Source organism: Choloepus didactylus, chromosome 12 (genome assembly GCF_015220235.1).
Source record: "Choloepus didactylus isolate mChoDid1 chromosome 12, mChoDid1.pri, whole genome shotgun sequence".
NCBI lineage: Eukaryota > Metazoa > Chordata > Mammalia > Pilosa > Megalonychidae > Choloepus > Choloepus didactylus.
In genome coordinates, this window is record NC_051318.1 from 24,111,801 (window position 1) to 24,125,209 (window position 13,409).

The following is a 13,409-nucleotide window of genomic DNA, read 5'->3' on the forward strand; positions in this document are numbered from 1 at the left end:
ATCATGTTAATTATTTTTTCAAAGATAGAATAAAATTCAAAAAGAGGTACTTGCTCAGCGATCCAATCAACATATAACTGAATTGTGAAACACAAACTGCTCAATTTTCACCGTGTGGGGATGTCACAATAATCTGGTTGGATCTTTCATTTAAACCAAACCGATATAAGAAAACTGATTATCATAATCAAATACTAATTGGTATACACCAATAAAAAAGTATAACGATATAAACAGAAAATTTCCTAGAATGACAGCCTTGACACGAAGTCCTTGTCTAGTTGATCACACACTTAAAACCTATTCTGTGGTAGCATTTGTACAAACAGGACTCCAACTCAAACAGGACTCTCTAGAAGTCTTGTCTGGAAACTATGATTATCTCTCCATTCATAAAACACTTATATAAATTATATTTTATTTAAATACAGGGACTAAATTACCATTCCAGAGGTGTGGCTCTTATTAAGAGCTTCTCAAGTGCCAAGTGCTGGGTTGAGCAATTTACATGGATTAGTTCATTTAACAAAGACTTTTGATCATAACTGATATTGGTGCATTTAAACTAATCAAGAAGTCAACAACCAACTCTAAGCCTCTTTAATATACCTTAAGACTCTTTCCTATGTGTTAAGGATAAAAGGCTGACAATAAATTATAAGATAGGATTCTTACTAAATTTTGTCATTATTTGACAATCTTTTAAAATCTTGTACTACAAGATCATAAAACCTAACAGTATAAAGCATTTATAATGTTGACTGCCACAAAGAAATCTTAAAAAGCATTTAGAAAACATAAATTTAACACATATTAAATTACACTTTTAACTCAACTTTTATCCAAGGCATTTTAACAGTTTCAGGGAAAACAATTTAGAAACTAGAATAAAAACAAAGTTAGTTCAGCAACATGTCCCTGGTGTTCTTTTAATGTGTTTCCTACATGGTTGTTCATGTTTAATCTTTCCAAAGATGTAACAGAAACTATATGCAGTATACTCTTGCACTATATTACCTCACTTCCTGCACACTGAATCATGACCTGAGACATGTAAATTACATTGCCCAGGGTTTTAATGTCATCTCCCTCCCAGCTACGGATGGCTTCTGTCAGGATCTGCAACTCAAGCTCTTTCCGTTTCCGTACTTCTTGACACTGAGCCTGAGTGATACAGAAGAACATTATTAAAAGAGACAGAAAATCCCAGAATCATGAGTTTTAGCCATATTGTTTTGTACCTTATTATTTCTTAAGACAGATAATCTAGCATACCATTTACTTAATTCACAAGTCTGGATTTGAGTCAAGAGAAGCAAAACAAACAGTTAAAAACTGTTAAAGAAAAATATACAGCAGAAGAAACGTAGACGGGACAACAAAAATTTTGTTTTCCTGGTTTTATTAGTGTCTGTCAACATAAAAGACTGAGAAAAGGAAACAATAAGTATAACATACTATATACAAGGCACATATTTCAAAATCACAATTGGTAAGACAATATGACAAAAGATAAATTGGAGCCACTAGTATTCTGTTTCACATTACTATTACTAAAGATGCTACAGATGGAGATTAATTTTTTTTTTTTAAACGTATTTGTACCTTTTATTACAATCGTTGAGCACCCTAGGTTTCCCTGAGTTACACAGTCCCAATCTTTATCCTTCATCTTTTGTTCTGGTGTCCCATGTGGTCCCAGCCTTCCTCTTTCAACCATACTCACAGTCATCTTTGTTCAGTGTACGTACATTGCTGTGCTACTATCTCCAAAAATGGTTTTCTAAACCTCTCACTCCTATCTTTTCCCTTCTATCTGCAGTGCTTCCTTTAGTGTTTCCTGTAGAGCAGGTATCTTGTTCACAACTCTGTTATTGTCTGTTTGTCAGAGAATATTTTAAGCTCTCCCTCATATCTGAAGGATAGTTTTGCCGGATATAGGATTTTTAGTTGGTGGTTTTTCTCTCTCAGTATCTAAAATATATCACCCCACTTCCTTCTTGCCTCCATGGTTTCTATTGAGAAATCCACACACTGTCTCATCAAGCTTCCTTTGTACGTGATGGATCACTTTTCTCTTGCTGCTTTCAGGATTCTCTCTTTATCGTTGATGTTTGATAATCTAATTATTAAGTGTCTTGGCATAGGCCTATTCAGATCTATGCTGTTTGGGGTACATTGTGCTTCTTGGATCCATAATTTTATGTCTTTCAAAAGAGATGGGAAATTTTCATTGATTATTTCCTCTATTATTGCTTCTGTGCCTTTTCCCTTCTCTTCTCCTTCTGGGACACCAATGACATGTAAATTCTTGCTTTTTGTTTTGTCCTTAAGTTTCTGGAGACGTTGCTCAGTTTTCCATTCTTTTCTCAATCTGTTCTTCTGTTTGTAGGCTTTCATGTGCCTTGTTCTCCAGTTCCTGAGTGTTTTCTTCTGCCTCTTGAGATCTGCTGTTGTATGTTTCCATTGTGTCTTTCATCTCGTGTTGTGCCTTTCATTTCCACAGATTCTGCCAGTTGGTTTTCCAAACTTTCATTTTCTACCTTATGTACGTCCACAGTATTCTCATTATAAGGTTCAGATCTTTCGCCTATCTTCCCTAAACTTTTTGAATTGACTTATTATTAGTTGTTTCAATTCCTGTATCTCAGTTGAAGTGTAAGTTTTCCTTTGACTGGGCCATAACTTCATTTTCTTAGTGTAGCTTATAGTTTTCTGTTGTCTAGGCATGGTTTCCTTGGTTACCCCAATCAGGTTTTCCCAGACCAGAACGGACTCAGGTCCCAGAAGGAAGAAATATTCAGTATCCGGTTTCCCTGAAGGTGTGTCTTAGAAAATTTGTACATCCTGTGATGTCTCAGGTCACTGTGCTTTTCTGTCCAGCAGGTGGCACCTGTCAGCCTGTAATTCTAGACTGGTGTAAGGAGGTGTGGCCTGGTGGCTGTTTCCCCCCAGGCTCTGCGGTCTGGTTCTGAATGGAAGGTGGGTAGTAGAGCTGGGCCCCACCCCTTTCCTCTTAGAGAAGATAGACCCCTTAGGGGGAGGCCATTAGCATTTCAATGGTCTCTCTCTGCCTGTGCTATCTCCACCCCTGTCTGGGCCAGAGCACTGTGAACTGAAAATGGCTGAGGCTTTCTCCACTGAGCCAAAAAAGGAACAGAAAGTCCCCTTCAAGGCTAGTCTGCGGCGACCCTCTGGCTCTCCAAGGTCATTTGTCACCCAAAGCCTCTGTCTGCTTGTTGGGGATTTGTAGTAGTAATGAGCAGTTCACACTCACTAATTAAAACCCCAGTTGGAGCTCAGCTGAGCTGTATTTGCTTGCTGGGAGAAAGCTTCTCTCTGGCACCATGAGGCTTTGCAGCTAGGGCTGTGGGGGGAGGGGTCTCCCGGCTTGGATCCGCAGTTTTTACTTACAGATTTTATACTGTGGTCTTGGGCATTCCTCCCAATTCAGGTTGGTATATGATGAGTGGATGGTCATGTTTTTCTCCCTGCAGTTATTCCAGATTATTTACTAGTTGTTTCTGTTTTTTTTTTTTTTTTTTTAAGTTGTTCCAGGGGGACTACTTAGTTTCCACTCCTCTCTAAGCCGCCATCTTAGAGCCTCTTTAAATCATTTTTAAGTAGCCATATGAATTTTTTATGCCCATTTTTAATTTAAAAAATTATCTTTTCATTCTTCTGCATCCATAACCCAGTAAAGCATGAAAATTTACTAGCCATGGAATACTATGTATTTAATGCTTAAACTCAATAAACCTTGAATTACGCGAAAGTAATTTTGTTCAACTTTTTCAGTTGATAAACAATGTTTCTACATTCATTTGCCTTAATATCTGAGGGAAAAAATATGCTTAATCACTTACTGAAAGGTTTTTAAAGGCAGTCATGGATTTTTGAATATCTTGTCGATCTGGATGATAATCCTTTGAATAAAAGAAATATACCATCAGTTTTCATAACGAACAGTTTTTCTTAAAAAGGCAATCTTTATAAACTAGCTTTTTTCCAGTACTTTTCGGCCTTTAACAAGCCCTAATTTTCTTATTAGCATTAGAACAATTGCATCTCATTTTTTAAGAGAATCATCATGGAGCCAATGACCTTAGTTTGACCTTATAGATACAATGGACCTAGGGAAAAATTCTGAAACAGAATAGCCAAGAGCTGGGTCAGTAAACTAATGCCTGTATTGTAAATAAAGTTTTACTGGAACACCTTCACATCCATTCTTTTACCTACTGTCTATGGCTGCTTTTGCACTATTACAATAGCAGTTGAGCAGTTGCAAAAGAGACAATATGGCAATGCAAAGCCTAATATATTCATTATCTGCCTCTTTATAGAATAAGTTTGCAGACCCCTAGCCAAGAGTATAACTTGAACCCACATTTCTGTCAGGTCCACAACCTGCTATTCAAAAATAAGATAAACATATTATTATTATCGATTCTTTTATTATTGTTACTTCATAACTTAAGAACTTACTTGTGGCTAAATGTTTCTGATATGATAATATTATTTAAAAATCAGTTAAATTTTTTATAGCTTTCAGAAATTCTTCTATCAGCAGTGGTGGGTGAGAAAGGAGATAAAGGGACAAATGCTCTTTTTATAACACTGGAATAAGGAGAAAAAAATTTAACAAAATCATAAAAAAAACAGCAAGTTAAAAACTCTTGTAAACTTCTATGATTCTGCCTTCTAAAATTAATAACAATTGCTTTAACAGTGGTTCTGACAAAAAATGTCACTAACTCATGGCTAAAGGATTCCAAGGGACAAAAATGTAAAAAGCAATACCTCCATGTGTCTTTCAAGTTCCTTGAGTAAAGTGGGGTATTTATCTAGGCGCATGAATGGTTTGCTGAGGCCCGTGGTCAACACAAGAATTCCGGGGCTATTGGCACCTTTCATCTCCATGAATTCTCCTAATTCCTCACTGAGAAAATAACAAAAGAGTAAAAAAAAAAAAAAGCTTGCTGTACAGTTAAAATAGACTGATAGCGCTCTTATTTCCACCAGCAATAACCAGAATTTATGAAATACAAGTGTAACACATCAGTTAATATTCTGAAGGCTATTGCTTTTATAATCAAACATGTCTGGTTATTTCAAAACAGCCAAAGGGGAAAACCCTGAGAAGGTTCATGTTATTTCAGCAACAGTAATTGTGCATAATATAGAATACATGTTTTTGTCCTATGAAATTCCATTAACGAAAAGGCTATTTCAGTATGTCAATTTGATATCAATGTGCCCACATGAAAGCATGCATTCTTAGAGCTAGAATGGGTTTCAGTTATCTGGGAAACCCACAGATAAATAAGTTAAGAAATATCATACAGTTGCTCAAGTAAAAAAAAAAAATGCTTTAAAATGACAATAGATTGAACCAGAGCATTAACACTCTAGATGCTTGTTAGTTCAACAAATGTTCAATAAAAATCAACTGCATTCTAAGCATTATGTTTCATGAACAAGCGATAGTTCCTGACCTTGAATAAAATAAATATTTACTTAGGGCTTCAGAATTTTAAAAGTATTTTCACATTATTTCACCTAATCCTCACAATTTGCAAAGTAGAAAGAAACCCCCCTTTTACAGATGAAGAGACTGAGTACATATCCAGAAATTAAAAAATTTTACTATTACTCTTTCATCATCATCTTCATTATACTTGTACTCCCAAGTACTATATTTTCATGCATACAATATGTGCATGAAATCTCAAATTCAACAGTCATAATGTTTAGAAAGACTACAGTAGGAAAGTCAAGAGTACAGCTGTGGAAATCAAGCCAAAAAACAGAAATGTGAGCTCCAACTCTGTCACTAACAATTTTATGACCTATGTCAAGTCACTTAAACTCTGAGTTTCTTCATTTCTCCACTGTGGACAGACGATCTTAAAGGTCCATGCTAGGACCGTGAGTCTATTTTCATAACTCAAGCTGCACAGACATCATTCCAGACATCTGGAACTGTGTAAACTAACAGGATGGGAGAAGAGGTAACACCAGCTGAAGTTACCAATGTGATGTAGAGCATTGGTTTCTTGGTCAGAAAACCTGGACTTGAATCACAACCACGCCACTTATCTGAAGTAACAAGTCTTCCTAGTCCTGAGTTTTTCCTTAAAAGGAAAAGATACTCATCTCTCTCAGTATTATATAAACTAAATCCTAAAATAAGATAAAAATTCTGACAGAAAAACTGAGCAAAAAAGTTAAGTACTAAGTATAGGTTAAATAAAACAACCTCAGGGATCCATTGCTGCTATGTCTTTTCCATCACCCCAGTCCCCTATCCCCCAGTTATACTCTGTGCTACCACCCAAGCGTCTTAAGAAAACCAGACACATTAAGGATTCCTGGTGAAAATATACAAAATATTTAGGTTGAGCCATTTGAAATTTTGTTTGTAATTCAACCTAAAAATTCCTTCATGTGGGGAGATGTGATACAGAGTTAGTTGGTCCTGGCACTTCCTATCTTTTATCCCACCCTCAATTGATTTCATGTTGATTCTGCTAATGCATCTAAATAGAAAAACACTGTACTTAACCAAACCAAATATCAAGCTGAAAATAAATTAATGAATCACTAGGGATCTAGCCTTACATTCCTTAAACATTTAACACCACTATAGAACACCACTTCTATCTAAACATCTTTCTATGAAAACCTGGGTGATCTTGTTAAACAAGGTTAACTGCATGTAACAGAGTTCACTTTGTTCTGCATATAAAATACAGTAATAATTTGGTTAATAATTCCTGTTTTCTATCTATACATATGCACATACATATTTATATAAAATCAATCTCAAATAAACACATATTTAAGAGAGATTATCAAAAAGCAAATCACAGAAAAGGAAAGAAGCGTCACATAATTCTACCATCCTATTATGATTATTTTCATATGGTCTTCCAGTCTTGTCTAGGAATGTTTTACATAATTATAAGAACTTAATAAATAGAATAAACATTTTCTCATTTCTATATATAAGGTATTGTAGTTATTTTAATTCCTGTAAGAAAGCCCATTATGGTGATAATTTAAAACATTATCACTGTAGAAGTTGGCAAACTACTTCTAAGAGTTATGTATGTGTGCTTGCTTCTGCTTTTATTGACAACATTCATCTCTGAGTGTTTAACTTGTACTTTCTAAGAATTATTTTCCTGGAAAAATCACAGGAATGCAATTACAAACCATAGTAATATTTTTAAGGATCCTGTTGTGGATTACTATATTATTTAACCCAAAGGTTAGGCTGATTTAAAAGCCATAAGCAATATCCTTGAATACCTGTTTAAATAGCTTTGCATCTTAATCAGCGTTTATACAATCAAAGATGCCTTAGCTTTCCCCAGCATCATCTTCCCACAAGGAATGGAAAGGGAGTGTGCTCTAAGACTGATTCTCATATACTGCCACATCTACCACTCTCCTCACCGGTCTATCCAGTTGGGGCAATAATGAAAGCTGCAGACCAGAATGTTAGAGCAGATGCTATAGGAAGGAGAACGGAGAAAAAGTTATTTGACATGTACTCTGTGCTTGCCTTAGAGTAGATGCTTTTACACATTAATGCACTCCAAGCCTGTGATATATGTCTTATTAAGCATATCTTACAGATGAGGAGACCCAGTTAAGCCCATTGCCTAAGATCTCATTGCTAGTATAACAGGAGAATTGAAATTTGAATTCAAGTCTGACTCAACGCCTATTTACAAACAAGTGGTTCAGGCTCACTCTGATAAAAAACATAATGTTCTGTGTTTTATACTTATAGTATGCTCTGCTCTGGATATATTCTTTCTCAGTAAAGTCAACTTACTTTTTTATAAATTATTACTCAGAAAATGCTCATCTAGAATAGCATATTCATGGTATCAATCCCTAAAGTATGAACAGAGTGGGATTTATGAATTTAGATATGAGAAACATCTTACCAGCATTTTATCTAAATGTTGAACAATTTATCAAAGGCACAGTCTCATAAAAATCAAACCTTATTTATGATACCAAAAGTATTTTTTAACTCCTTTAAATATAATCCATGCAGTGTCTTTCTACCACGACGAAAACCAAGGAAAAAATATTTTATGTAATTATTGGGACTTCAGGGTTATGTTGGAATTTTGTAACAACAAATGTGGCAGAAAAAATTAACAAAATTAAGCATCAACCCTCCTCAAACCTAAAACTGAAAAATTAAGTTAAAGTTTTGCAAGCAAAACTTCCTTTAATATCCACATGACATTCTTATAATGCCAGAACATGTACACAGTTTAGAAAGGAAATAGAATTTTATAAATCTTTATAGCTCACTGTTAGTTGCATTTCTTTAGTTTTTTTAAATTTAATGCCAAAATCAAACAGCTGATTACAACTATTTTGACAAAAACAGTAGCTCTTTCAGCTTTGTTTCCACCGATGCTAGCAATCCCTATGCAGTGTATTGCCTCTGTATTTACTGAAATAACACTGTACAGTGCACGAAAATAACAAAAGAACACATAAAAAGAACTATCACTTATCCAAGCAAAAAGTAACAGACTGCTTGGGAAAAAATCATTTTTACAGACTAAATTATGAAACCCATAATTCATTCAAAATAGCAATGAACATATGGTATCTAAAATATGTAATGCAAAAGGTACATATCTGTTCTAATTCTATAGAATAGGTGATTCTGCAAATGCATTAGCAAGATTCATTCCCAGAATTTAAACTAACACAATACATGAATCATGTGATTACAAACAATATCTTTAAACCTCAAAATGTTAACACCTAAACCAATCCTTAAATAGATTCATCTCCCCATAGGTGTCACAGCTTTAAGACTTAAACATAGGGAAACAAGCAAGAGGCTACAAGATAAGAATCTAAGTATAAAAAAGTAGTGAACATTAAAAGAAACTATCACTCAGAAGAAATCCCAGTCTCAATTCACCAACTCACACTTCTAAAGTGGGATTTGATTTGTAATAGACAGAATAAGGGCTCTCACTGCTCAGAGGTCTGAAGAAAGCACAGTCATTGCATCCTGTCTGATGTCTGGGTACTTTGCTGGCTCATGACTGACTTTCTCTTTTTAGGGTTAGATTCCCAGAGCCAATTCTAAAGCAACTTGCTCCAGGACTATTGTTCAGAATATGACCTCAGGCTACCTGCTTCCAAATTCTGGAATATACCAAGTGGAGGAGGTACGAAGAGCTTTCAGACTTGGAAATTTATCTGTATCCTTTATTCCAGTTATTTTCATACAATGCTGTGCTTAAGTTGCAGAGATGACACCAAATAATCATTAAGGCACAAACAGAGGATAAATGCAATACATAGTTGACAAGAATTTCTTTTTAAAGTCTTTTTTAGGAAACTTTAGTACTCTACATTGCCTTAATGTCGTGTTTAGAACAGATCTTCACCTCTATGGGAAATATATCTAGAACCTTTCCCACAAATTATTCACACTACCCTCTTTCTCTTTCTGTATTTCCAACCCCATTCAAGAGGCCTAACCAAAAAAAAAAAAAGTTTTTACAGTTTTAATTTGCCATCCTATTTGCTTTTTGTTTATCTCCCTACCATTGTACCAATAATTTCCTTAAAAAAAACCTAGATATAAACTTAACACTTGCAATTCACTTTTGTGCATATTTTATTTAATTTATATTACCCAGGAGTAGACGGTAGCACATAACTGAATACATGCTTCATAATTTAAGGAATGTACATCTCTAATGTAGACAACAGCTCCAGGAAGGTGAGTGTAAAGAGAAAGGTGATGGAAAAGAGGGTTGGAGAAGAGTTTCTTTTTGTTTGTCTTTTCTATGAATACAGTGTATTCTCTTCACCCTTCTTTCCATCATATTGTTGAAGGTTGTCACTTCATCTGAGGAATGAAGATGCTTTAATACAAAGGAGAAGTTAAAAAATTTTTGATCATTTGGTATCTAAGCGCATTGAAGAAACAGTAAATGTTTAGGATCATACATTTTAAAATAATGGACAAGGCAATAAAATAATTAGGATTTATTGAGCATTTTCTGTGTTCACTATAGTTTTGCTTAATGCTTATAATATATTACCATATGAAAAAAGGTGCTTTCCGAAAAGGAAACTGGAACCTAGAGAAGAGAGGTAACTTGCTCAAGATCACACAGATTGAAAATGGCAGAGTCAAGAGTTCAAACCCAGGTCTTAACTGATTCCAAAGGGATCCCATTTAGTGACTACACTATACTATCACTTCTTACACAATTCACAACACTTGTGCTGATGCTACATATGAATCTCAACTGAATTTCCAAATGGGTAAGCAATGCTTGCTTACCAAAAGGGATTTCAGGTTTTAAGTCAAAATGTTTAGTTAAGAATAAGTTGAAGTTAAATCTTTAGAAGCACAATGGCTTTTAGCTTGATGCTATTACCACAATAATCTATATATTTACGGTTTTGAAAATTTTTGAACTTCTATTTTCAAATAAAACCATAAATGTTTCTAAAAAAATATTTTTTTATCAATAAAGATTGTTCTCCTGTTAGAAGCAGAAACTGAGCCTGATCTTTGCAACTGAGCTCACTCTTTGCAGTTACCTAACACAAAACCAATACTCAGTTCTCAATACTCATTAACAACTGTAACACACTCCTCAATAACTAAGATAGCTAAGCAATTTCTATTTCGAATTTTCAAGAAACAGATATGATATATGGTTTCCAGGTACTTAGCTTCTCTTATAAGACTAGTAAAAAATCTTTGCACTCTGTTTCACTTGTTTTAATTTTGTTCCAGGGTGAAAAGCTGAAGCTAATGGTCTTCAAATCAACGTTTAAACCACAAAACCTAATATTAATCTTAAATGGGATATTTTTCTTATAACGTATCTAATTCAGTTTCACATACTTCTAATTTTATCAACTGAGAGAAATATGATTCCAACAGCTTGCCACTACATTCCAGAGTTATCAGTTACATTTGCAAGGCTCTAGGTTGAAGGTGAGACTTCAAAACTTTTTCCTTTTACTAAAAAACAAATCAGCCTCTTACCACCAGTATATACAAAGGGTAATTAAAAAAAATTGCATCTTTTAATAATCAAGTGAATATTAAGATTGCATTTCACATAATTTTTTAAAGAAATGGAGCTATTTAAGAAGTACCCCAAGATGTCTACCTTATTTAAGAATGTCCAAGGGAACATACCTGTGTTCTGTAAGAACATTCACTGCAGATGGGTGATTGGCACAATACGCAAGGTAAAAGGTTTTCATTTGTGGCATCAGATTTAAAAAGCAACCTCCAACTCTCTGCTGAGCTTCAGGCAACCTTAAGACATATAACACAAAAAGAAATAACCATCAGTCTTACAGACATAAGGAAAATTGCTAAGTAATAAATATATATTTTGAGTAAGAAAGACTTCCCTCTGTATCATTTCTATGAAAACAAAATATACAAATCCCAGAATATATCTGTTCATACCATAAATCAAGCAAGAAGTAATTACAATGAAAAAAGCACTGCTATAACTTAGTGTACTAAGTCCCAGTTCTTTTCTCCAGCATTCAACTACTAGGACTTGTGTACAGCATAGCTATAAATCCAAAAGTCAAAAACAGACATCATGAAACCTTGAATTTTGCATACAATAAGGAGAATTACAAAATGTGGTTATTTTCTATTATACATTTCTAGAAATTGTGTACTGTTTCCTACCTCATTAGAAGTATCAAGGCAGGCACAAGAAAAAGTTAAGAGCCCCCAGTCTGAAAGGAAATTAAATACAAAAGCCGTCTTTCACTTCAGGTTAAACACTGGAGACTGAACACACATATTATCCTCCTCTTCTTTTCAAATCTATCTTATAATGATTGATAAAGTGAATTTTTAAAAAGGCATAAACTCACAAGAACAAAAAGAATAGAAAAGAGACAATAAGAATAAACGTTTGGAAGCTGGAAAGCAGATGGATATGAGTGGTAATAATGACTTGGCAGACTTGACAAATCTGAATCCTAAGTAGTCAATGTGAAAAGCCAAGAAGTTAATTTGATTCACCCAAAGAACCCCAAGTTTCCGGAATTAGTAGCTTCAGGTATTTGGGGCAGTAGGGGTGAAGGTGGAGCTAAAAACAGATAATTGGTTGAATATCTGTTTAAGCAGTAAGGCCCTTGCATCTCCAGACCTCCTCCCCAAGCCTGGCAGTAGATTAAAGGCAGAAGATTTACTCTAGAGAAGTAATACAAATGGTTTCCTGGTTGAGGAAACTGAGAGCAAGAGTACTTGTATTGAAAACAAGGAACTTAAAATGACACTTAACTCCTCCCCAACCCCCACCCACAGTTACTGCACCCCAAGTCTTCTTTGCCTCACAGATTCTCAGAACACTGACAGGAAGGATTATACTCTTCGAAACACAAATAAGACTATCCTTCTCTTCTCTCTAGGGAATCTGTCCCAAGGGAAAAAAACAAGAGACCAAAATGTATTAAACTAGGAGTTAGTTCACCAACAAAACAATAGTCAACAAGTATCAATCCATGATCAGGACTTCCATTTAAGTTTTTTAGTGTGCCAGTCTTAATTCTAAGAAGACATGGGAGGATCAATGAACATTTTTGTAAAAAAAAGTTCTACCAAGAATGACAGAGACCTAAAAAGGGGTGAAAGAGAGGAAGAATTGGAAAAAGAAATACGATAGTGAGGAGTCTCGCTCCAGGCCGAAGTCCTACATGGATCTTTTAGACTAACCACAGGCAGTTACAAAGGCTTTATCTGGCAGACCCATAGGGGAAAGATGCCATCCCCATACCAGACTTTGTGCATAGTCTATAAAGAACTGCATCAAGGACTCAGGCTCATTTTCTCCCCATGTCAGACATGCTCTTATGCATATCTACATTCCCAGTCCAAATGCCTCAAGAGGGATTCTTATTGGGGGGCCGTGAAGATACTTTTTTCCATTCTGAATCAGTATTCCATACTTTTCTATGCCTAAACCTTCCTCTTCTCCTCACTCCCTGCCCACCCCCAGCCCCCAGGTCCATAAAAAGGCAGAAGTCTTTTGTTTGGGGGCTCTCTCAGCAATGAGACTGGAAAATCAAAAGGAAACAATATAAGCATATTATTTTGATATATGGAGATATACTCCAAGAGTTTAGAACAGTTGCCTCTAAGGAAGGGGAAGAGAAGGATGAGGGAAGGGGAGGAGAATGCTGCTTTTCATAACAAGTCTTATAGAGTTGTTTGCCTCTTTAAACTATGTGTAGGTATAACTGTTAAAAATTTAAAAATAAAATTTAAGGAAAAAATTGCCTTAAAATGTGGATGGAAGGAGTCTTACATACTAATATCTTCCCCAAAGTACTACTTTATTATAATTCTA

The 13,409-nt window shown here is 35.1% G+C and overlaps 1 protein-coding gene across 4 annotated transcripts in view; it reads right to left on the minus strand.

Moving 5' to 3' along the window:
- ARHGEF7 (Rho guanine nucleotide exchange factor 7) overlaps positions 1-13,409 on the minus strand; it is a 254,497-nt gene that overhangs the window by 45,048 nt on the left and 196,040 nt on the right. For all 4 annotated transcript variants that reach the window (XM_037799666.1, XM_037799667.1, XM_037799669.1 and 1 more), the window contains 4 exons: positions 11,228-11,350; positions 4,804-4,942; positions 3,867-3,926; positions 1,018-1,164 (listed from right to left, as the gene is read on the minus strand). In XM_037799666.1, coding sequence (XP_037655594.1) covers positions 1,018-1,164; positions 3,867-3,926; positions 4,804-4,942; positions 11,228-11,350 — 469 coding nt within the window. The remainder of the gene's footprint in view (positions 1-1,017; positions 1,165-3,866; positions 3,927-4,803; positions 4,943-11,227; positions 11,351-13,409) is intronic.